General features: G+C 47.0%; 1 protein-coding gene and 1 pseudogene across 2 annotated transcripts in view; both read right to left on the bottom strand.

The window, feature by feature from the left end:
* ROR2 (receptor tyrosine kinase like orphan receptor 2) overlaps positions 1-25,915 on the bottom strand; it is a 221,048-nt gene that overhangs the window by 9,402 nt on the left and 185,731 nt on the right. For both annotated transcript variants that reach the window (XM_066257503.1, XM_066257504.1), the window contains exons 3-5: positions 21,814-22,101; positions 20,985-21,015; positions 3,713-3,840 (exon numbers count right to left, since the gene is read on the bottom strand). In XM_066257503.1, the coding sequence (XP_066113600.1) occupies positions 3,713-3,840; positions 20,985-21,015; positions 21,814-22,101 (447 nt within the window). The remainder of the gene's footprint in view (positions 1-3,712; positions 3,841-20,984; positions 21,016-21,813; positions 22,102-25,915) is intronic.
* LOC136322899 (large ribosomal subunit protein eL21-like) lies at positions 17,027-17,496 on the bottom strand (annotated as a pseudogene).

Genomic DNA, 25,915 nt, shown 5'->3' with positions numbered 1-25,915 from the left:
TAGATGCTTCTTCCATGATGTGGAGATACCCATTTCAGACCCAAAAGCCGCTTCCTGGGGCCCTGCCATGAACCAGGGGCTCTGCAAGCTCAGGGCAGTGGGGGAAGCCGTGGGCTGGGCAGCTTCCACCGCAGAGGCTGCAGAGGAGGCACAGGACCAGGTTGCTGTCCCAAGGTCCCTGGCCTGCAGGCAGGTCACAGCAGCCTGGGGAGCGGGCCTCTGCAGGGGCGAAGAGGCAGGTGACAGTGGCAGAGGAAAGGGGCACCTATGGTGCTGGGTGGAGAGCTGAGGAACAGCTGGAGAGTGGGGAGAGGCGGGCTTGCGGGTGGGAGAGGTCAGGGCGAGGGGGGAAGCGGAGAAGCCAGGGTCGGTAGGTTTGCTTTTTGGCAGCAAGACATCTCAGGATGGAGTGTCTGGGAACGAGCCAGCCCAGAGTAAGAGCTTGACGTCGGACAGGTTGAAATGGGGCTGGAGGGAAGGCTGTCCCATTTGGGGCTCAAAGGAAGGCATCAGCCAGAAGGCTCACCCACTTTGACCTATGAACGCCCTACTTATAAGGATTTGATCTTGGACAGCTAGAGAAAGGTGGGACCCTTTGTCTACACACCCTGCAAAGAGGTTGGAATTTAGTCCCTGGGATGCCCCAGCTCCACCCACGACTTTAGTGCAGTGCCCTGTTTGGCCACCAAGTGGCGCTGCTGGCGCCCCGGAGACCCAGCAGGTGCCACCACAGGCTCCAGGTTAAGAGAGCAGCATGGGAGCCCAGTTCCAACCCTGCCAGTTACTAGCTATAGAAAAGTTGGTCACTCAGCCCTTTCCTGGTCCTCTGTTTTTATGTGTCAAGTGATTTGTTGAGACCCCGCTCTGGGGAATGAAAGCCCATATGAAGCCTCTAAAACAGCAAGTGAAAAGAATGGTCGCGAGGATGGTACCAGCTGTGTCCATGCACTGCACCTGGCATCCTGTGCCAAGTATGCTGCGGTGTGCGGGGCACATCGGCCTTAGTCCTCCAGGTCACTTCTGGCTAGCATTAAAACGGAGGAACACAGGTTGGCAAAAAACCCGGTGTGACTCTAATTCAAGCCCATCCTTGTGGAGTTGGTGACTTACCAGGAGGGCTGCTGTGAATGCTGGCCTTGACTCCCAGGCAGGGGAGAACTGCCTAAGAAAGCCAAACCCGGCATTTCCTTTGGGGTAATCCATTGACAGAATGTCACAGCTGACCCTTTTAGGATTTCTCCTCCTCCCCTCCACTCAGACATATCAAGTGATGGCTTCTTTCTGAAAGTATAGTTCTAGGTGGCGAGGACGTCCAACAACTCATGTCCTCACATTCATCCACACCCTGCACGTCACTCTAAAGCAGGGCATGTGGCCCTCTGAGGCCATTTATCCGGCCCCCGCAGCCCTTCCAGAAGAGGCACCTCTTTCATTGGTGGTCAGTGAGAGGAGCACATTGACCATCTCATCAGCCAAAAGCAGGCCCATAGTTCCCATTGAAATACTGGTCAGTTTGTTGATTTAAATTTACTTGTTCTTTATATTTGTTCCCGTTTTGTTTTTTTACTTTAAAATAAGATATGTGCAGTGTGCACAGGGATTTGTTCATAGTTTTTTTTATAGTCTGGCCCTTCAATGGTCTGAGGGACAGTGAACTGGCCCCCTGTATAAAAAGTCTGGGGACCCCTGTTGTAAAGGTTCTTGGAGCCCACTCCCTGGGCAGCTCCCGGAGTCCTGGGACCCACTTCTGACCACCACACCACGCTCTCCGAACTGAGCCTCACAGTGAATGTTGTCTCTAAGCCACTGTCAACCCACAGCACAAATTTATGTTTTCCAAAATCCACAAATTTAGAGAATTCTCATTCTAAACTTTATCTAAAAGCTGCTATAAAATCGGTCTGATTAGCTATTTGAGTTGTTTATTTCTTTAAACAATTCCTGAAGAAACAACTGAGGGACAATCTTGGGCCTTGAATCAGTCGTGTTTGCTAATTAGTGGATTGTAAAATGAATTCTGGAGTCCGTGGCTAGCATTTAAAAAAAGAATTAGAACAGAACAGAGGATGTCAGAGTGTTTGGTTCGTATTAAGAGTGCAGCCAACTTTTTCCTTTAACAAATTAAAACAGAAGAGACCATCCGAACACACTGTTCTCAGTTAAGGGTGAATATTGCTTCCTATAACACATTTCCAGTCTATGAAATACATGTACTGTATGCGTATACCGAGTCACGATGCAAAGTATACCTTTTACTGCGTGTTATAGTCAAAAGGTTTGAGAAGTTCTGCTTTAAATGCCATAAAATGCTTTTCCAATGAGAGATAGCAACATTTTCAAAACATTCTCATCATAGGACCAAGATGGTGCCTTCCTGGATTCTCCAGGGCCCACTACTGCCCCTCCACCTCTCACTGGACACCTGGCCCTGTCCTCAGGGGGCTCTAAAACTATGGGCCAGGCAGACTCTCCATGACCATTATCTTCCAGGGGTCTCCAAACTTTTTACACAGAGGGCCAGTTCACCATCCCTCAGACCATTGGAGGGCTGCCAAATACAGTGGTCCTCTCACTGACCACCAATGAAAGAGGTGCCCCTTCCAGATGTGCAGTGGGGGCTGGATAAATGGCTTCAGGGGGCCGCATTGCGGCCCGCAGTTTGGGGACGCCTGTCTTAGACCCTACAGACTAAGGGTGAAAAAAAAGGCAAGGCCAGAGTTGACCTCAATGCAGAAGGACATTCCAGTGGCACCTATGTGTGCTCCTGCCTGGGCACCTCATACCTGCCCCTCACAGGGTCAACTGTGCCAGACTCTGCTGGGGAGCCCAGCACTGGGGGTCTGCTGGTGACTCCTGAGGGCAGCTGAGGTCAAATATCCTGTGCAGAGAACCCAGTTAAACTGGGACACCTGTCTTCTTCACAAGACTCTCCTGGTTTCTTAGAGCATCTGGAGAGACAGATGCGCTCTGTGTCCTTGTGGGGAGAGCAGGGACAGGAGGAGGCGGGCTTTGCAGAGCTGTCATCTAATTCCTTTTCTCACTTCTCAAAAGACCCCCCCCCCAAGAAGACCTTTACATCACCGTGTACAAGTCGGTGCGTTGAAGGCTAACACCAACCAGAGACGGTACCCTCAGTGAGATAGAGAATGGGCAGCTCCATTTCTCTCACTTCCGAGTGTTCCCGGGAGCCGAGGGCTGACACAGAGCTCTCTGCAGTCTCGCGCATGGCCCACGGCCAGCAACCTCTCTCCCAAACAGCTGAAGTCAGGCCCGTGTACCTTCTAACCCAGCACAACTCCAAGATGGCACGGGGTTGTGAAAGGCAGAACAAAGATGGCAGGCACAGTGAGTGTTGCAGGGCTGGGCAGCTGGCACCGGGGTGGCCGGCCTGTGAAGGGAGACACTGCGAGGCAGTAAGGACACGACATCTCAGGGTCTTGGAACCGCACGCTGGCCTCGCTCAGCGTGTTAGAAGAATATTCTCAACAACCTGCACTTGCTAATTTAAACATACAAATGGGAGGAACATTTTAGGGTAAACCATGGTGGCCACTGTAACTGCTTTTTAAAAAAAGGTCTCTTTCTACTGTAAGAGACAAGGATTGGGGAGCCACCGTTCAGGGTAGGACCTGACAAACACTCCAGCGGGCCGTCTGCATGGGGACGGGCATGCACACCGGCTCAGTCATGCAAGCGAAGCCCGTGCTCCTACCTGTGATTCGGTTCTCAATCTCTCCCTGCATCTGTAGGGAGTCCACATAGATGGTTCGGTTTCCGATGAAGCGCGCACAAGCGATCCCCCGGTAAGGCTGGCAGAACCCATCCTCATGGTCGTCGTCTCTGGGGAAACACAGTCTGTAAGCAGGCTGGAAGGTGTCCAGTACCCCCCCCCAGTGAATTTTTTTTTTTCAAATCCAGCACTTTATGAATCTAGCCATCTTCTTGCTTGGTATTTATCCAAACGCATGGAGATCTCTTGTCCATGCAAAAACCTGCACAAGGATGTTTAGAGCAGCTTTCTCCATAATTGCTACCACCTGGAAGCCACCAAGGTGCCCTTCTGTAGGCGAGTGGGTAATAAACTGTGGACCATCCAGACAGTGGAATATTACTCAGCGAAAAAAGAAATGACATGGCAAAACTTGAAATGCCTATCGCTAGGTGAAAGAAGCCAATCTGGAAAGGCTCCCTACTACGATTCCAACCACATCACATTCTGGAAAAGGCGAGGCTACCGAGATGGCAAAGAGGTCAGCGGTTGCCAGGGAAGAGTAGGCACAACACGGGGAATTTTAGGGCAGTGAAACCAGTCTGTTCGGCACTCTAACGGTGTATACATCGTTATCCATTTGTCCAGACCCACAGAACATAGAACACCAAGAGGGAATATGCATCCCCAAGTATACATCAGTGAATGTATACTGCAGACTTTAGTTACTAATAATGCATCCATATCAGTTATCAACTGTAACAAATGCAAGATGTTACCAATGGGAACTGCACCGCAGAGGAGGTGGTGGCAATATAAGAACTCTCTGTGTCAGGGGCCTTCAAATTTTTTATAAAAACCGCCCACTTTTGCAGTGCTGGTCAACCTGGTCCCTACCGCGCAACCAAACAGCGCTGCGATTGGCCCACCATGAAAGCTGGACCACCCACTAGTGGGTGGTAGGGACCAGGTTGACCAGCACTGCAAAAGTAGGCGGTTTTTATAAAAAGTTTGACGACCCCTGTAGTGTACTTTATGTGCATTTTTCTGTAAAACTAAAATTTCTCTAAATATATAGTCTACTAACTTTTTTTAAATCCAGCTTTCTTAAGGAGGAATGGAACCAGGAGGGAAGTGAGTGTGAATGAAGGATTATGAGAGGGGACATGTTCATGTTTATGAGAAGGGACATGTTCATGTTCATGCACAAATACACACAGAATGTTGAACGTTCACATGTTCCATCAAACCCGTAACCTACACCAGACACGCTTTTGCATGCCTCTACACACTTCCATTGTTTTGCAAGCAAGGCTTTTATGAAAACGATGATATCCAGGAACAGGTCTACTTTTAAATTCTATGGCAGAAACCTTTGAGATGGAGAAAAGCAAGAGGGGATTCCAAAAGTTTGGCTCTCACAGAAATTTCAGCAGTGGAGGTGCTTATTATACCACAGACGTATAACCTTGTCACTGCTATATAGATCGCACAGACCAGGTGTGTGAATATGGGGGACAGAAAGAGAGGCTCACAAGAGCACACTCTTCCTCTGGCCCTGTAGCCTGGCCTTCCCAGGGCCTGCAGGGAGTGGCCCACACAAGCCTCGTTAAATTCCTTTCTGAGGAACCCACGGGTCCTGCCTTCAGCAGATGAGATCAGTCACTCTAAGTACACAGACGCCTTTTAAAGGCACCCTCAGAATGCTGCAGGGAGGCAGCAAACGTGGGCCACCACGGAGATGAAGGGCTGCTGTCTGCTGGGGAGGAACGGAAAGGGGCCTGAGGCTCCGGGCCAAGCTCTGGACAGGTGCTCAGGCCTGTAATTAAGTCGCTTGCTTTCAAGCAAATTTGCAACCTGCCCATAAGCATGACAACATTTGACATGTCCCTGCAACCCACACCGATTTCAACTACCCTCCAATGGAACCTGTGTTGTGTCCAACTTAACCAAATGGACTTACAAAGCCCGCCCTGGCTCTGCCACAGGTGGGAAGCCTGGATGCTCGGAGCAGAGGAGACCAGGGAATGCGGAACACTCTCACCAGCCGCCGCTGGCTGCCTCTTCCTCCTCGGCCACCCTTCACGCCCCTGAATAAAATCCCTCTTTCAAAGAAAATTATCTGGAGCCAAAAAATAATCTAATCAAGGAGACTGTGGCATCAGCAAGAGCCGGAGGCCCTTTCTCTCCAGTTGGCCAGCCATGACTCCTTGGGGTCCAGGATTCCTTAAACGTCGTTTAAACAGGCAAGCACAAGCACCAACAACACACTCCCAACCCACCCCCTTTCACTCTGTGGACTGGAGTCAACTGATGATTCAATTAAAAACAATGCCTACGCTTGCCACACACACCACACAAGTGCAGGTCAACTCTGCCCCAGTGTGTGTGTGCTACATCCGTGTGTAGGTGAGTCCGGGGCACATGCCTACTCTCCCAGGAAAATCACTGACAGGTGTGTGCTCTGTGGAATGCCACCCAGGTCTAGGGAATGAGATTTGATTCAGTCAGTCCCTTGCGGTGTCCCAACAAGAGGGACAATTTATTTTCTCTGCTTTAAGAGGCAAGGAATGTGGCCCTGGCCGGTTGGCTCAGCGGAAGAGCGTCAGCCTGGCGTGCAGGGGACCCGGGTTCGATTCCCGGCCAGGGCACATAGGAGAAGCGCCCATTTGCTTCTCCACCCCCCTCCCTCCTTCCTCTCTGTCTCTCTCTTCCCCTCCCGCAGCCAAGGCTCCATTGGAGCAAAGATGGCCCGGACGCTGGGGATGGCTCCTTGGCCTCTGCCCCAGGCGCTAGAGTGGCTCTGGTCGTGGCAGAGCGACGCCCCGAGGGGCAGAGCATCGCCCCCTGGTGGGCAGAGCATTGCCCCATGGTGGGCAGAGCCTCGCCCCTGGTGGGCATGCCGGGTGGATCCCGGTCAGGCGCATGAGGGAGTCTGTCTGACTGTCTCTCCCCGTTTCCAGCTTCAGAAAAATACAAAAAAAAAGAGGCAAGGAATGCAACACCTCTTGTCTTGCCGTGGACTCCTTCTGGTGTGGGCTTCTCCCTAGCCGCTGAGCAGGCACCCACAGCACGGAGACAGCAATGCGGGGGGGGGGGGGGGGGAGGAGGCAGGTTGAGAAGGGGCCCATGGCCACCTCTCAGCCGCACCTTACTCGTCTCTGCAGGCTGACAATCTGAACTTTAGAAAATGTCCAAATCACACGGAAGTTGTTGGAAAATGATGTCCTTCAGGTTACTGAATTTTAAGAAAACAAGTGGGGAATTACCTTATATTTTCAAACTGAATTATGTTTTATCTTTACCTGGCACAGTTTGGGAGCTCTGAAGAGTGACAGAGCTGAAGACAATTGGTAAAAGCAGTCACTCACGAGACCAAAGAAACGCTGGGGCAGAAGCACCATCTATAAATCCCTACAAGTGAGACACACACTCACCAAGTTCAGAGCATCAGTGTCAGGAAGTTCAATTTTGAAAATCGCCTACACTCCTAGGGCTGTGAGGCACTGATCCAAGGTCTAAAGGCAGAGATGAAAAAGAAACTTATACACCACCAAGTTCATGGTCAAAGAGGGGAGAGAGATTTAAAGAAAAAGAAAGAAAACTATATTAATGGGGGGAAAAAAAGTAATGGGAAAGGAGGAGGAAGAGATTGACGGGATAGAGTCATCAACGATGTGATAGAAAATGCTTCTTCACAAGGGCTGAGAAGAGGTGGACTCATCATCGATCATCTCCCCAATTTGTACATGTTAGAAATAAAAATCAATTCCAAGAAAAGCTTAGAAAATTCATGGGTATAAATGTTGAATGACATTTAAAGAAAAGTAAGGTTCCTATGAGGTTGAAAAGTAATCAGTGTCAAAATTCAAATGTTAGTTACATGTTGTGTAGGAAATTAACGTTCCACCACTCCCCCATGGTTTCTGTTAAAAGTGGTAAAACTATTTCATAGTTGTTGTAATTATGAAAAGGTCTGCCTGTAATAAATGAGTGTCTGCTTGAGTGAAGCAGAGGAAGCTATATCTCAGATTGGGTGGAGTGGTGTGGGGGGTGGGGAGTACGCAGAGTCAACAAATAAATAAATCACTTTAAAAAAGCCTGAAGGGAAACTCCAAAGTTTCTGTAGAACTGACAGTAACCTAATAGGCTGATGTAGCAAAACACTCTTCAGAGTAAGTTAACAAAATCTAGAGTCCAAACCACAATGTCCACTATACAATAAAAAAATTACTAGATAGTGAAAAAAAATCAACTATAACCCTGGTCAAAATAAACCAACCCAAAGATGACCCAGATGTCAGATCAGGGCTTTAGGAACTGCAAGTATGGGAAACAACACACAGAAGAAAGTATAATGAGGACGTGGTGAGATGGAAACTGTAAAAGAATCAAAGGGAAGGCCCTGGCTGGTGGCTCAGGGGATAGAGTGTCAGCCTGGCATATGGACATCCCGGGTTCAATTCCCAGTCCGTGCAAACAGAAGTGACCATCTGCTTCTTTCCCTCTTCCTCTCCCCCTTCTCTCCCTCTTCCCTGCCCGCAGCCAATGGCTCAATTGGTTCAAGCATGGCCCCAGGCGCTAAGGATAGCTCAGCTGATTCAAGCATTGGCCACAGACAGGGGTTTCCTGGTGGATCCTGGATGGAGTGTGGGTAGGAGTCTGTCTCACTTCTCCCCTCCTCTCACTTAAAGAAAAAAGAAAAGAAAACTTGGAGGACAACTGGTAATTCACAGACATATACCCTAAATTTGAAGCTACAGTTCTGTAAGGAAATACCATTGATCTCTGTGTAATGAATGCAATATACTCTCAAATGGTTGAAAAAATATATAATTACAAATATGCACTGAGGAAATGCTAAATCAAATATGGTAAAATGATAAAAGCTTGTAAACCTGGGTACAGAGCATATTTTTGTAACTTTTCTGTGTTTCAAGTTATTTCAAAATTAAAAGTTAAAAAACATCCCAGTAGGCACTTTTGTAGAAATTAACAAACTGATTCTAGAATTTATATGCAAATACAAAGGTACTAGAATAGCTAAAACAATCATGAAAGAGAACAAGAATGATAGAGAATTTAGATCACCTGATTGTAAGACTTACTATAGTGTTACAGTTATCCAGATGATGAGGTAGTGGAAGTATAAGAACAAATCAAAAGGACATGGTAGAAAATCCCTAAATAAACCTTCATATATGGTCAACTGATTTTCAAAAAAGGCACTAAAGCATTCAATGAGAACAGGACCATCTTCTCAAAAATGGTGCTTGAAAAACTGAGTATCTGGAGCCCTGGCCGGTTGGCTCAGTGGTAGAGCGTGGGCCTGGCGTGCAGGAGTCCCGGGTTCGATTCCCACCAGGGCACACAGGAGAAGCGCCCATCTGCTTCTCCACCCCTCCCCCTCTCCTTCCTCTCTGTCTCTCTCTTCCCCTCCCGCAGCCGAGGCTCCACTGGAGCAAAGTTGGCCCGGGCGCTGGGGATGGCCCCATGGCCTCTGCCTCAAGGCGTTAGAATGGCTCTTATCACAACAGAGCAACACCCCAGATGGGCAAAGCATCGCACCCTGGTGGGCGTGCAGGGTGGATCCCGGTCGGGCGCATGCGGGAGTCTGTCTGACTGCCTCCCTGTTTCCAACTTCAGAAAAATACAAAAAAAAAAAAAAAAAGAAAAGAAAACTGTGTATCTGTACAAAATAAAATGAACGTATACCCACAACTCACATCATGAAAGAACAAACAAAAAAACTGCTTTTGAGATGGATCACAGAACTAAATATAAATGCTAAAATTCTAACGTGCACAGGAGAAAACATAGGAGGATATCTTTATGGTAAACAAAGATTTCTTAAACATGATGCATAAAAGAAAAAAATGTTAAATTAGATTTATCAAAATTAAGTTTCCTGCTCATCAAAAGACAGTATTAAGAGAATAAAAGGGGTCCTGGCTGGTAGCTTAGTGGCTAGAGTGTTGGCCTGGTATATGGACAATCTGAGTTTTGATTCCCAGTCAGGGCACACAGGAGAAGCATCCATCTGCTTCCCCTACCACCACTCCCCCTCTCTCCTGCTTCCCCTCCCACAGCCAGTGGCTTAACTGGTTTGAGCTTGGCCCCAGGCACAGAGGATAGTTTGGTTGGTCTGAATGTGTCAGCCACAAGTGCTAAAAATAAGCTCAATACTCAAGTATTGGCCCCAGACAGGGGTTGCTGTGTGGATCCTGGTCAGGGCACATGCAGGAGTCTGTCTCTCTATCTCCCCTCCTCTCACCATAAGCGATAGAGAAAGAGAGAGAGAGAGAGAGAGAGAGAGAGAGAGAATAAAAGGAGAAACCAGAGTCTGGGAGAGAACATTTTATATATCTGACAAAGGAATTGTATATAGAATATATAAAGACTTCCTAAAACTTAACAAGAAGATAAACAACACAGTAAAACTGTACAAAAGGCCTAACAACTACTTCACAAAAGTGAAGCCTGGAAAGATGGTCCCGTTTTTAGTGATGGAGGAAACCACCAGGAATCATCATGACACGAGACATTAGAATGGCTAACTTCCGGAAGTGCAGCAGGAGCCGGATAAATGGCCTCAGGGGGCCGCACGCGGCCCTCCGACCATAGTTTGAGGGTCCCTGCTTTACATGTTCTAGTTGGATTGAACACAATGAAGAAAGATTTTACAATATCCTTGATATGTATGTTCAAACTGCAAGCGGTTAGAAGATAGTCTGAGTTTAGACGGCTCGACACTGTGATTGTTTTTGTTTACCTTGCCTTCGATTCTCACGCCTGGAAGAGTGGGAAGGAAAGGAGTCCGCATGAGAATGTAGAACAATGTGCTGTTTTTCAAACTTCAACCCTCAGGGCGAAGAGTCACATTTACAATAATCCTATATTACCGAGTTTCAAAAATTGAAAGAGCTGATGTAAGTGCAAATAGGAGTTAAATCATAAGTGGTCAACGTTTGAGCATTAAAACATGAGTTAACTCATGAGCGGTCAATAATGTGTTAAGAAGAACGTGTCTATTCTCCAATCGCTTCACAACAATTGCCTGCTTAGTCACGTACTGCCTGTCTCACACAACTTTAAACTGATGGCTTCTACTTTTTATTCAAGTTCTGTATTGTGGTATTGAAAGAAAAGTTGTTACATTTTCCAGAAAAAATAGAACTTACCATAACAAAAAGTCTGAGTGAAAAGAATTAGGTTCACCTCCCTCCTCCTTCCAACTCAATTTGATTAGGTTGGTTGATGGTTTAAAGCAGGGGTAGTCAGCCTTTTTATACCCACCGCCCACTTTTGTACCTCTGTTAGTAGTAAAATTTTCTAACCGCCCACTGGTTCACAGTAATGGTGATTTATAAAGTAGGGAAGTTACTTTACTTTATAAAATTTATAAAGCAGAGTTATAGCAAGTTAAAGCATATAATAATAATTACTTACCAAGTACTTTATGTCGGATTTCCGCTAAGTTTGGCAGAATAAATCTTTATAAAACAACTTACTATAGTTAAATCTATCTTTTATTTATACTTTGGTTGCTCCACTACCGCCCATCATGAAAGCTGGGAACGTCCACTAGTGGGCGGTAGGGACCAGGTTGACTACCACTGGTTTAAAGGCTTTAACATCAAATGATGGCCTTGGCAGGTTGGCTCAGTGGTAGAGTGCCACCCCAGTGTGTGGATGTCCTGGGTTTGATTCCTAGTCAGGGCACACAGGAGAAGCACCCATCTGCTTCTCCACCCCTCCCCCTCTCACTTCTCTCTCTCTCTCTCTCTCTCTCTCTTCCCCTCCTGCAGCCATGGCTTGATTGGAGCAAGTTGGCCCTAGGCACTGAGGATGGCCCCAAGGCCTTCGCCTCAGGTGCTAAATAATGACTCCCATAGTGATGGAGCAAGGGCCCCAGACGGGCAGAGCATCACCTTCTAGTGGGCTTACCCAGTGGACCCCAGTTAGGGTACATACGGGTGTCTGTCCCTCTGCCTCCCCTTCTCTCACTATCTTAAAAAACAACAACAACAACAACAAAAAAAAAAAAACATCAAATGCTACATGTCGGCCACTTGTCTGTGAGTTTACTTACTGAGAGTGAGGCAGCATGGTTTCTCCTGAGTCATTTTTAATTACTGGCTTGTCAGTTGGCAGTTTCATTTTTTTTATAGTGCTATTTTCCTGTAATTAGGGTAAAGTTTGAACTGGATTTATGACATGCTCCCCCAAAATAGCCATGGAAGGAGCATGAGGTGGAAGCCAGCTACGTTCTGTTTAGACATGCAAGTGCCTCTGAGTCACCCGTCTGGAGACAGCCATGGTGCAGCTGCTCTGGGGCCTGGATGGAGGGGGAGCCATCAGACCTGAAAGTGGAGATTCCGGGTCATGAACACATGCATGGAGAATGGCTGAAGTTCAGGAATTACCTACCATTTGTAAAGTAAAAAAAAGTAAGAGGACTCAGGACTCAGCCTAAGGAAGGTGATTTTCTAGAAGCCAATAATTAATAATTTTTAATTGTCCAAAAGGGCGATGTACCTCCTTCAGATACTCATTTGTTGAAGCACCTTATGTGCGCTCATGCCTATGGGCCATGACGTTGGCCCAGCACCACAGGCAGCAGGGAAGTCCGAGGCTCAGGCTTCAGGGAGCACACCCCGCCTGTGCTGACCACCCACCCACAGCCCACTTCCGTGCTAGTAGGGTACCCTTTCAGCGTTCGTAGGGGTAACTGAAAATGAACCACTTTTTAGAAGAGCAGATAGAAATGAAATCCGTATATGATAGAGGAGACACACAGCCTCGCATTAATCCCCTTGCATTCCCAAAACACTACCCGCATAAGCAGTAATAACCCTGTCTCTGAACCTACATTTATGGGGAAACAGCCTGTTCTTAAAACTTTCATGCTCCACTTACCCCCTCACCCTACCCCCTGCAAATGGGTATAAGAAAAGAACAGAAGTGACTCCCTTAACCTGCAAGGATTTCCTTCCCTCACCTCCCTCAACACACACAAACTGATGTCCACCACACTGCTGGTGTCCCCATGAGTGGACGTGTGAGGGCAGCAAAGAGGAAGGAGAGTGACGAGCTTGGAAGGGGTGAGTCACCTGCGACCCCTCCTGTTCGAATTTCAGAACCAATAGTGGCATGTCCCAACGTTGAGGCGCTGTACACAGGATCAGCCAAGGCTATGTTACGACTCACAGGGCAACTACCCATTTGCAGGGGCAGGATACATACACCACAGGACCAATAACGAGACCTCTGACTGCTGTGCATTTTCTCAGGAAAGGGCCCCAGACAGCAATCCAGAACAGAGTAAGCTGGTGATGTTCAGTTGACAAAAGCAGAGAACTTGTGAATGATTCTGGTTTAAGCCAATCGACCTTCCCTTTCTGCCTTTGTTCTGGGTAACTTCCAGAGACATCACAAAGGAGATGGAGGTTACTCTACTGAAACACAATCACAGTCAATGGGGAGAAAACACAGTGGCCGCCCAGAGACAACTGCCAAAGGGCTAGTGCCTCAGGGTACAAGGTATGGCTCAAAAGTCACCTGCCAATCCAAAGGTAGATCAGTGGAGCTACTGAAAGATTAACTCACCCTAACCACGTGGAGTTCAGTCTAGAACTGTTAAGTTACTTAATAACAGGGGCTCTGTTAAGGCAGAATAGTGATATCAAAAAGAGAAAAATGCCCTGGCCAGTTGGCTGAGCATTAGAGCATCCACCTGGTGTGTGGAAGTCCCAGGTTTGATTCCTGGTCAGGGCACACAGGAGAAACAACAATCTGCTTCTCTACCCACCCCCTTCTCTCTCTCTCTCTCTCTCTCTTCCCCTCCTGCAGCCATGGCTAGAATGGTTCAAGCAAGTTGGCCCTGGGCGCTGAGGGTAGCTCCATAGCCTCTGCCTCAGGTGCTAAAATAGTTTGGTTGCTGAGCAACAGAGCAACAGCACCAGATGGTCAGAGCATTGCCCCTTGGTGGGTTTGCCAGGTGGATCCTGGTTGGGGCACATGCAGGAGTCTGTCTCTCATCCTCTCCATTTCTCGGTTAATAAAAAAAAAAAAGGAAAGGAAAGGAAAAGAAAAGAGAAAAACTATACCACCACCCTGTATCTGCAAAAGTAAATGCAAAAATCAAACTTCTAGGGAATTCCACTGAAAACACAAATTGATAAAATTCATATGGAAGAGTCAAAGACAACAATCAAGATAATTTAGAAAAATGATACAGTAACCAGGCAGAGGTACTAGTCAGCTCAGGCTGCCAAACAAATATGAGATGGAGTGACTTAAACCAGTGGTTTTCAACCTTTTTACACTTGGGGACAGGTGAAAATAGGAGAATTATTTTGGGGACCACTAAGGCAGAAATCACCCTGAGCATAAGCGAATTCAACTAAAATCACCGAGTCTGTAATCTTCATACAATATAAGGGTAGTTGACTCTGTTGCCGGACAGCATGAAATTTCTGGCAGACCAGCAGTTGGAAAACATTGACTTAAACAACAAACATTGATTTCTCACAGTTCTGGAAGCTGAAAATGTCAATATCAAAGTGCTTATCTATGTGTTCGGTTCCTAGCTCTCAGATGGGCGCCTCGTGTGACAGAGAGAGAGAGAGAGAGAGAGAGAGATCTGAAGTTTCCTCCTCATCTTATAAGGACATCAGTCCTGCCAGATCACGGCTCCACCCTTAGGATTGACCTCATTTAACCCAATAACCCTGTTAAAGGCCCTATCTCTAATGCAGCCCAATAGGGGGTGGAAGCAGGGGGAGATTAAGCTTCAAACTATGAATTCGGGGGAGAAAGAATTCAGCCCACTGTAGTAAGTGAGACTATTTCTATATTCAGGGTAGGCAAAAGTTAGGCTTACCGTTGTGATATGCAAATTAAGTTTATTCTTGTATTATTATTTCTTAATTATTGTATTATCCTCCATACAAACAACTTTAAACCTATTTTGCCCCACCCTGTATATAGCAAGATACATTATAAAGCTAGACTGTCAGAATATTGTGGCCTTATTCCAGGTACAGAAGCTACTGGATGAGAATAGAGTGCCTAGAAGCAGATCTGCATGTATGGAAATTTCACACAGGACAGAGGTCACAATAAGTTTATTGATGACGAATGTGGTTATTCATTAGATGGTACCCAAGGCATTAGGCCATTGAGATGGAAAAATACTACAGCACCCCAATTACAGCCAGCATAAAATCAGTTACAGATGGAGTAAAAACTATATAGAAATTATATCTAGAATATATTTTAAAACTCTTGCAGATCAATATGGAAAAGATAAATAGCCTAATAAAATATGAACAAAATACAGTATTCTGGTTATTGTCTATGAAGTCATTATAACCATCAAATTAGCAAATACTAAGCCGTTGCTCCTAGTAGAAAAACAGAGAAAGCTTGCTACGAGAGGTCAAATCATTTTCATGAATCGATCGATACGCAACCTGGTTTTACGTGCGTTTCTGTTTGTGTGACATTACCAGTGAGCTCCCAGCCAGCAGCACTGGGACGCCTGCCTCATCTAACACATACGTGAGGCACGTCACAGACTCCTTCGCGCTATGGACGGACAGCAGACGGTGCGTCAGCCCCGTGCTCAGGGCCGTTACACAGCAACATCAGCACCAGGAAGCAGGAAATATAAGTAGACCTCCAAAAAGACACAAGCTCACATGTGCCTTGGGAGACTACTCTGCATGTGTCCGTAAGCGACCATGAAAGCACCCTGAGTATCAATTTTGGGGTTCCAAAGAAATTTTAGTGAGTAACAGAATTTGCAAGTATGAAATCCTCAATCAAGGGGGTAAAATGTACACGAGCGCGCAATTCGGTAGCTATTCAACCAACAAACGTTATGTTCAACTCCACCATTTACTGGCCTAATCTATGGTGAAATTACCATAATTGGACACCCAAGACAGTGGCAAAATCTGAAGTTCTGATAATATCATATGCTAGACGACAACCTGCACTCTGCTGGGGACCCAGGAAGCCCCGGGCCCCTTGGGAGGACAGCCTGGTCGAGGTAGGAGGTGCAGGCCTGCAATCCCAGTCCCCGGCCTCTATCACCGGAGGACTCTCGCCCACAGAGACACGCAGACACAGCAGACGTTCACGTAAGATGGCCTACATCCGTGAAAACAACCACTTCCCTCAGCAGGCACGCGGCCAGTGCGAGCCGGGCTGACTCACGCCGGGGAATGCCGTGTCTGTTAAAAGGAGCACAACTGCGTGTATTAACATGAACTTCCAGATTGGAAAACCCTCCTCACCAACCTCCAAAAAAATGTACTTGAATGCTATGTAGCAGAGACCTATGTTAAGACAGAACACAAAAGGGCTAGGGGAAAAAGTGGGACAGGAATAGTAGAGCTTTGTAGCAAATGCAAATAAAAAGACAGTTGGTGCAACAATGTTATCTAACAAACTAAACTCAAGGGAGAAAGCGTTAATAGGGACTAAAACAAAACAAAACAAAATCTGTACATCCTCAAACCTGTAGGTATTTAAGAACCGCCACACATTTAAAAAATAGAAAACTGATAAGAGATGGGCAAATCCAGAATGGGTATGGATGACTTTCATAGTTTCAGCCCATGTGGACCAAAAAAAAAAAAAAAAAAAAAAGACATTTTTAACAACATACTTAACATAGGTGATCTAACATAGAAATCTAGATTTGTGTGGTCATCACCAGAAAATGTGTATTTTGTTCAAACAATAAGGACACATTAAAAAAAAATTGACCATATCTAATTGGTCACAAAGAAAACCTTAAACTATCAAAAGTAACAAACATCGCAAATTTACTGCTAATAATGCAACAAAAATCAGAGAAAATAATAGCCTATGTGCCTGGGGCCAAGGGTGGAGGCTGGGGGAGTGGAAGATGGAGCCAAATGGTACTCAGAAGAAACTTTTATAGTTTTATTACACACACACTGCTCACAAAAATTAGAGGATCGGCAATGTGCAGATACCCCAGTACTTTTAGCCTTTTGTATAGTGCATTTTCATCAATGAAATAAGTTGGTTTTGCATCTCATTTGCATAATCGAACAACTTTCTTTGACTTGTCATTTGCTTTTCTAATGTTCTTGTTTAACAACAAAAAAATTAAATGCTTCTTTTTTTTATTGCTTCATATTAATTTTGAAATATCCCCTAATATTTGTGAGCAATGCACACATATACACACATATATTGAGGATAAGGGGCACCACATTTCTACTCAATGAAGAGAGAGAGTTTTATCAATACAGTGGGGTCTTTTTTTTACACCTGTCATGCTCTGGATTCACAGGAAACGGGTTCCAGCAGCTCGGGCCCCTTTCCATCGGTTCTAAGTCCACCTCTGGGCGGAGCAGGCTGGCGCTTCAGTGGAACCCAGGCGCCTTTCCCTTTGGCTTCCTTCTCTTCCTGATGACTTCCCTTCACATGTTTCAGGAAGCTAACTCGGCACTCAGAGTGCTTAGTGCACTCAATATGCACATTAATTCTCCTGGCAAGAACTCTGCCCTTGTTTGTTCACGACAGTGCCCCCCACATGCTGGGTGATGCTGTCGACTCTTCCAGTTTTGCCGTGGGAACACTTGCGGGGCATTCCTTCTTGAACAGTGCCCATTCCCTTGTCGTCTACAATATCACCTGTCTGGCAGATTCACGTTTGTGTCCCAAAGAACAACTCCATGTTTCCTAAAAGGCCTAGTGAACGTAGGACAGGTGCCCCAACTCTTTCCCTTTGTGTTGGTCATTCTGGCAAATTACTAGAAGATGGCCGTATCCAAAACTTGATCATTTTAAATGCATTTGTTTGAAAATTTAAAATGACTAACCAAAAGTACTTTTTCAAGACATTAGCTATCATAAAGATCACCTGAACTAACATTTACCTACAATGAAGTTCACAAAGCGTAAGTATTTCATGGACAATACATGCCGGAATGGTTCCAGTTAAAAAGATCAACCAGACCAAATGCTGGAGACTGTGTGCCGTGACCAGGACTCCACTTGCCAGTGGGAGGGCAAAGGGGTGCGGCCACCTCTGGAGAAGGTGGTACTTCGTACAAAGCTCAGCATACACACACCCTACTCCCAGGTGTTTACTTAGCAAAAATCAAAATATAAGTCCACACGACACAGATTTGGCTGAGAAATCATCACAGCTGATTCATATCAATGAGAAGATACAGTCTGCTCAGGAGCTCACCAGCAGAGGGGAACACCGACAGGCACAGTCATTCGATGGAACGCTAGTCGGCCACAAAAAAAGCAGGGACCTCCCAACACATGTACAAGAGGGATGAGTCTTGAAGATAATGCCGAGTAAGGATTCTCCGTTCTGTAGGATTTCATTTCCACGAAGTTCTAAAACATGTAAAACTAGCCCACGGTAGGAAAAATCAGAACAGTGGTTGCCTAGGGGAGGTGGGGAATGGAGGAGGAAGTCACCTGATGCAACTTCTGAGAGTGTGAGGAATGTTCTGTGCCTGGTAGGGGCTGGGGCGGCAGAGGTTTTTGCATGTTGGGCCCTATTAATGGAATGCTTAAGATTTGTGCATTTCACTGTATGTGAGTTAACTAAAACAAACAACAACAACAAAAAAACAAGAATGTGCAGATACTGAACTCTTGTCAAGGATTTCCATGCTGAAAAACATCTCATGATGAATGTATAAATATCTGCAATTTGTGAAACAAATCAAGAAAATCCGGCCTGGCTTATGATGGTGCAGTGGATAAAGCATCCACCTGGACCGCTGAGGTTGCCAGTTTGAAACCCTGGGCTTGCCTGGTCTGGAAGCATCAAGGAAGTTGATGCTTCCTGCTCCTCCCCCCTTCTCTCTCTCTCTCTCTTTCTCCACTCTCTAAAAAAATGAATAAAAAATTTTTTTTAAATCAGGCACATTGGTGGGTGGAGATGGATGTGAAGGGAAGCAATACAGGTAGCACTGTGTGATTAAAGTAAATGGTAGGGTCCGATTGGTAGGCATACGTATTGGATGTTCACTATAAAATTCTTTCTACTCTTCCATGTTTGAAATTTTTCATAGTAAATGTTAGGAAAAAAGGATATCTTAAAGCATGGAGAAAGTGGTCCTTGGCAGTTCATTTAAATAATAACATTTTCATATAAAATGCATCTAAAAATTCAGAGCAATTCCAATAAAAATATCTCTGGAGTTTGTTAAGGAAGTTAAGAGTATTCTGTAATAAAACACATGGAAACCCATAACTGACAAAGGGCAGAAAATTTAAATTTCTATGTTATTAAGAAGTGAGACAAATCACTGTTAAAATTCATTAAGAAATAGTATAAGGACAACAGGCAAGGACTGTGAAGACAGCTGACAAAGAGAAGGCGTAGTGTCAGGAAACATGTACCCAGCAGCCTCAGGGGCAACGGGGAAGGGAGGGGCCGCCACAGCAGTGCCCTCCCCTTGGAGGGGCAGAGCCAAGTCGGAGACAAGGCGAAACAGGAAGTGTGCCACGCACACCCACGCGTGCCCTTCCCGGCTCCATCTCCAGGCTCCCCCTAGAAACTGTCCACCAGCCCCGAGACACAGCAGGCAGGCCCCTGAGGACATGGGTACAACAGGAAGAGCCATGCGTTCCATGGTCAGAGAGAAAGACACACAGGGGAATTTAAAAGGTACTGACATGGAGCCTGACCAGGCGGTGGCGCAGTGGATAGAGCTTCGGACTGGGATGCGGAGGACCCAGGTTCGAGACCCCGAGGTCGCCAGCTTGAGCGCGGGCTTATCTGGTTTGAGCAAAGCTCACCAGCTTGGACCCAAGGTCGCTGGCTTGAGCAAGGGGTTACTCGGTCTGCTGAAGGCCCGTGGTCAAGGCACATATGAGAAAGCAATCAGTGAACAACTAAGGTGTCACAACGAAAAACTGATGACTGATGCTTCTCATCTCTCTCCGTTCCTGTCTCTATCTGTCCCTCTCTCTGACTCGCTGTCTTTGTAAAAAAAAAAAAAAAAAAGAGTAATTCATATGAAATTACTTACACCATTTCTAAAACCTCATAGTACTCTAGGCAGTTGGCTTAGTGGTAGAGCATTGGCCAGGCCTGTGGATGTCTCAGATTTCATTCTAGTCAGGGCACATAAAAGTACTCTTCTGCTTCTCCAGCCCTCTCCCTCCCCTTTTCTCTCTCTCTCTCTCTCTCTCTCTCTCTCTCTCCTCCTGCAGCCATGGCTCCATTGGAGCAGGTTGGCCCCGGTCGCTGGGGATGGCTCCATGGCCTCTGGCTCAGGTGCTAAAAAAAAAAGGCTGTTGCTGAGCAATGGAGCAACGCCCCCTAGTGGGTGGATCCCAGTCCAGGTACATGTGGGAGGGAGTCTGTCTTTCTGCCTCCCTGCCTCTCCTTAAAAATAAATAATAATTTAAAAAAATGAAGCCTCATAGATGTTCCCTTTATGCAGCTTCTCTCCTCCTCATACGCTGGAGTGACTGTTAAACAGAAACACTTCAGTACTATTGCCAAACACAGACCGTTTCCCAAATCTGCCTGTGCAGAGGCGCCTGCTGTGTGTTCAGGGCCCGGCCTCCCCTCCCGTGCCCCAGAGGCAGTGTTTATGAGGCACCAAGGGACAGAGACGTGTGAAGACAGCTCAGCAAGCCAGCACAGCATCTGGGTCCTCCAGAATGCTGGCAGTGAAGCTGCGGTCCTTGGATATGTCTGTGTAGGAAGAGGAATCTAGCCGCTACTGCCACCCAAACACAGGCGCTGAGGGTTACTCTAGGCACTCTATGGGAGGTCTGGAGGGAACCTTCCCACAGTGCACAGGGAAACAGGCCCGAGTTCACGGCCCAGGGAAGACCCTGAGACAGGCTCTGTGCCTCCGTCTGCTCTCAACTGAAGCGGGCCTGAGACCCCGCCTCTGGCTGTAGACGGCGCTGGCATTTCAGGGAGAACTGCCTCCCTGGTTCCCAATGTGTTTGGACCAGCACATGCTGGTGTGCTTGTGGCTACTCTTTCAGGTGCCTGGAGGGTCATGGCAGATGTAAGGAACCTCCAATGTCTACTTTCACAACATTTTTCCCAACGCTAACTGGAAATAGAATAGTTTTCCAGCCCACAGCAAATGCACTGCCATCCTTGTGTGAAGTCCGGCCAACTTCCAGCAAATTCAGCAAAGACATGTGTGTGTGTTGGATTGAAAATCTGGGTTCTTACATAACGGAAACCTTCAGAGAATGAGAAAATGATTTGAGGAAAAGAGATACTTACTGAAAATTATGATTCGGACTGTGTGTTGGCCCTAAAAAGGATAAAAGAACATGTTATTAATACTTCATGACTTGGAATCAACCTTTTTCCCCACTCCAGCCCAGGACGCCCCTTTGTGGAAACCCGTCCTCGGCTCTGCCCTCAGCCCTGGGTGCTGTGCCAGGGACTGGGAGACTGCAAGCCCCATTGGGGGGGGGGGGCACTTTCTCTTTATGCAGAAACATCTGGACATATTTTTGGAACTTTTTACTGTCTTTCCCTTTCTCCTCATCTAACCTTGATTCACAAGATCTACTTTACTAATCAGTGACAGAGAGGCATGACGTTTATGTGACAGGCTGAGGCATTGCAAGGACCTTCTCACAACGGGGATGAAAGGGGGACACATTCATTCCAGCCACTGAATAAGCACAAGAGTACAGAACTGCCATCGCACTGGCTCTCACCTCCCCCTCGGCTGAGCCCGGAGTCGGTGGGGCTGGCCGGCGCTGAGCCCGCGGGGGCCCCCAGGCTGTGTGTGGCTGCCTCCCCGCAGGGTGACTTTGTGACACATGACCTGCCTGCTAAGTCCCGCAACTCACTTTGTGCCTGGGATTATGTCCTGCATTCAGTGTAACCTCCATCCATGTCTCTTCCCTTTTCTTACTAGTGAATGGGGAGCAGGTCAGGCCGGGCCTCGCGCACCACGGGAAGGCCCCGGGAAACAGCTTTATTGATTCCCTCTCTGCAGGTGGGTGTGTGCTCAGTTTCAAACTGCAAATCAATCTCCCACTCGGTGGCTGTGAAGCTCCTAGCTGCACAATGACTGGCCCAGACGGTCCCCGCTCACCGAGCCGCACGAACAGGACGCCAGTGGCGGTAATGGTCTTCATCCCATTGGTGGCCACGCACTGGTAGTAGCCGGTGTCTGTCGTGTCCAGGTCTTGGATTCGCAGCCGAGACCCGTACTCCGTCTTCCGGATGATGACACGCCGGGGCTCCTGCACGACGGGAGCGTCGTTCTTCAGCCACCGCACGCTGGGCGGTGGGTTGCCGGCCACCTTGCAGTGCAGAATTGCCGTCTGGCCTTGGACGATGGTGATATTGTTCACTGGCTCCAGGAAGTTCAGAAAGTAACCTGCCGAGAAGAGCATCACAAAAGAGCAAACCTCAGTGAGGGCCGGAGGAAGGGCCACCCAGGCTCTTTCTGGGAGCTGCCAGGGGTGGCATTGATTTCTCCCACACACGGACTGTCCGGTCTCATTACCAACGGTGACTGCACTCTCGAATGTTCCTGCAAACCCTGAATTAGGGAACACAGCATCACTGCTGTGGCCACACTTGTGGTCCCAGCACTTCCATCAACTGAACAATACATAACCTTGTTTCACGTGCATTTCTGTTTGAAGACACCTTATTTAATACAGATTGTTGACTCACTAACATTGAGTTCACAGCCACCCTCGAAGGAAGCTCATCTAGCTCACATGCTTTCTCCGCAAGGGACGCCTCAGCCTCCTCACTCAGTGTTGAGCAGATAAAATATATTATGCTCACTTTGTTCAAGATGGTGCTGCCCATGTGGAAGCCTGTCACCCAGGTAATATTAACTGCCCTTCTTGCTTGGGATGGGCGTGATTATATCAATGTGTGTTGGGGGCGGGCTGTGGGCAGGCAGGATCCTTGTAGCTTGGGGCTTGGTTTTAGAACTAAGCCTTTCCCACCCTTTTTGATGTAAGGTGGTGCACTCTCATAAGGAATCCCATTTTGACTCAGATAAGTGACTTTGTATCAGAGACTTCCTTATTTGTATATTGGATTAAAGGTTTTGAATCTACACTATAAAGTGGGGCAGACCGGGAGCTTGCTCTCTCTCATTCCTAAGATTAGCATTAGAGAGGAGAGAGAGGCCACGCGGAGGAAGCCAGGAGAAGTAGCCAAGATGGTGGAGTGCTGAGTGAGAAACCAGTTTGTGCAGAGTTTGTGCAGGGAAAGGGAAGGAGATGGGGAACAGAGGTGAATAAGGCTGGTGAGCTAGAAACCTTTGATTCTAGGAAACTCGAATGAGTGGGTTTTGGAGCCCAGTGTGTGTTTTTGCTTACCCGCAGGGTGTGAGCTGGGATTAAAGATGATGGCCCACAGTTCTTGGTTCCATTATTTCATTACTGTCTGTCCGAATCTAACGCAAACCTGCATGGGCCAGGTGGCTGTGATGGCGGCCTTGGCTTACTGGCTTTACACTCAGGAACACCAGACAGCACATCAGCACCATCACCAGGGGCACTTTAAAAAGTGAAATCGTGGGGCCACAGACCATGAAAAGGACACTTGTTTGGGTATGAACCACAACAAGTGGAGTGTTGCCTCCTTTAACCTTAGCTGGGGATGCGTGTGGTGGGCAGTTCAGCGTTTTTCTTGCTCTGGGCACATCTGTGAATGACCATTAAAAGTGCATGAGTACAGATCTGCAGTTACAAGTTCACTTTAGGGAGTGGGCGAACTCACTAACATGAAATCAATCCACAAAGAATGAGGATCTGCTATACTCCTCTTTTCAGACTCAAAATCTAACCTCAGTAAGTTATGATATGAATTCATGCTCAGCAAGCCCCCCCCCCCCCCACTGGCACACCACAGGACATCCTCAAATACAAGCTCATTACTGGCCTAAGGAGAACGAGAATGACAAGGCTGAGCAGGGCTGGTGTCTCTGCTCCACTGCTCCTGGGTCAGAGGCAGGAAGGAGCCACCCAAGGCTCACATTCTACAGGGAAGGACCCGGAATACAGAGAGAGCAGGGCGGGAAACGCTGCCCTGGGCGCTGTGTGTGTGTGTGTGTGTGTGTGCGCGCGCGCGCGCACACGAGCCTTTGTGATATGGGTCAAGGGCTGGGGAGTTACTCTCTCTTAAGATAAACACTCCTGATAAAATTCCACAGCCTATAAACAAGGCTAGACAGACAAGACAATCAATCAGGAGATGAACTCACTTCAGACAAACTGAGATAACAGCTCAATCTGAAAATGATTATAAAACATATTCCGGTTGGTCCCTAATTCTTTTTTCTTTTTTTTTAAGTTAAAAGACAGAAAGATGGCATATCTCTGCTATTACTGATACAACTGGATAGAACATTGCAGGATTTCTAGTGAGCCCTGGGGTAAGTTTCACAGGATGAGTGATGGCTCGCCCTTCACACTGGGTGAGTGGAGGTAACTGACGGAGAAGACTGTGGGTTACAAGATGACATGGGTTTTCCTTCCCAAAAGGAGATTGGAGAGATGTCTGAAGAGGTGTCACTAATTCATACTGATTATTATTTACGACTGTTATTGTTAATAAATAATATCAGGCTCTACTTTGATTCCTTCCCAGCCAACCCTTTTCTCAACGCATTGACTTAACATGTCGAGGAGAATTCTGATGGATGACCTCAAGCTGGACGGCAGCTGAAATGTCAATGACACCCCTCCCTGAAGACATTCTCAATCAAGCAGGGTCACATTCAGGGTGAACACTCTTCACCAACTCCACTGCACCAGATCAGCTTGGGAAGACCTGCACGCCGGAGGTGCCTGCACTAGACCCCGCGTCTCTGAACACAGCATCAACTCTGACTGGACAGTCTGAGAGGTGACTCTGATACGGGCTCGGCTGTACCAGACCCAGAGCATCACGAATGCATTGTTTTATTGTGTTCTGTCCAGAGCCTACCTTAATCAGAGAATTGCATGTGAAGTACTTTCAAGCTGCATAATATTTCAGACGTTTCATTAAGACCTGCATAACATTAAATGTATACTAGGAAATATAAAACAGCAAATGACATATTAAAGTCACAACGACCTCTTCCCTTGGTTTTAAGTACAGTATAGTTATAATTCTCATCTGTACACGTGACACACCATGGCTTCCAAGCAGACATGTGCTGTAAAGCCAGTAGGCACGGCCACTATCACAGCAGCCTGGCCCATGCAGGTTTGCATTGGATTCGAACAGTCGGTAATGAAACAACGGAGCCAAAAACTGGTGGGCCATCATCTTTAATCCTAGTTTGCACCCAGCGGGCAAGTAAAACACACACTGGGCTCCAAAACCCACTCATATTCAGTGCTCACAAAGCTACTGACTTATCCGAGTTTCCTAGAATCAAAGGTTTCTAGCTCACCAGCCTTATTCACCTATGTTCCCCATCTCCTTCCTTCTCCCTGCACAAACTCTGCACAAACTGGCTTCTCACTCAACACTCCGCCATCTTGGCTGCTTCTCCTGGCCTCCTCCACGTGGCCTTTCTCTGCCCTCCTCTCATCTCTGCTCTCTCCTCTAATGATAATCTCAGGAACCACAAGAACAAGCTCCTGTTCTGCCCACATTTTTTTTTTTAAGATTTTATTTATTCATTATAGAGAGGGGAGGGGGGGGGAGGGAGCAGGAAGCATCAACTCCCATATGCGCCTTGACCAGGTAAGCCCAGGGTTTTGAACCGGCAACCTCAGCGTTTCCAGGTTGACGCTTTATCCACTGCACCACATTTTATATTGTAGAAATCTAAACCTTTAATCCAATATACAAAATAGGGAAGTCTTAAAAGTCACTTATCTGAGGCATGATGGGATTGTACCACCCACATCAAAAAGAGTAGGAAAGGCTTAGTCCTAAAACCAAGTCCCAGGCTACAAGGATCCTGCCTGCCCACAGCCCGCCCCCAACACACATTAATATCACCTGGGCGACAGGCTTCCATGTGAGCAGCGCCATCTTTAACAAAGTGAGCATAATACATTTTATCTGCCCAACATGCGCAATGCTTCAGGTCAAGATAGGGTAAGAGGCTTTGAGTTCCTGCTTCCCAAGGTGAAGTTACACTTCATTTTTAAGCCCCTGTGGTCATCATTATTGATGATTGTTACTAACAGAGCCATTCAGATTTGCTAACCTGTCTGCCAAGTCCT

Source organism: Saccopteryx bilineata, chromosome 2 (genome assembly GCF_036850765.1).
Source record: "Saccopteryx bilineata isolate mSacBil1 chromosome 2, mSacBil1_pri_phased_curated, whole genome shotgun sequence".
NCBI lineage: Eukaryota > Metazoa > Chordata > Mammalia > Chiroptera > Emballonuridae > Saccopteryx > Saccopteryx bilineata.
The sequence above is the reverse complement of the archived record's forward strand: the minus strand, read 5'-3'. Positions and strand labels throughout refer to the sequence as shown.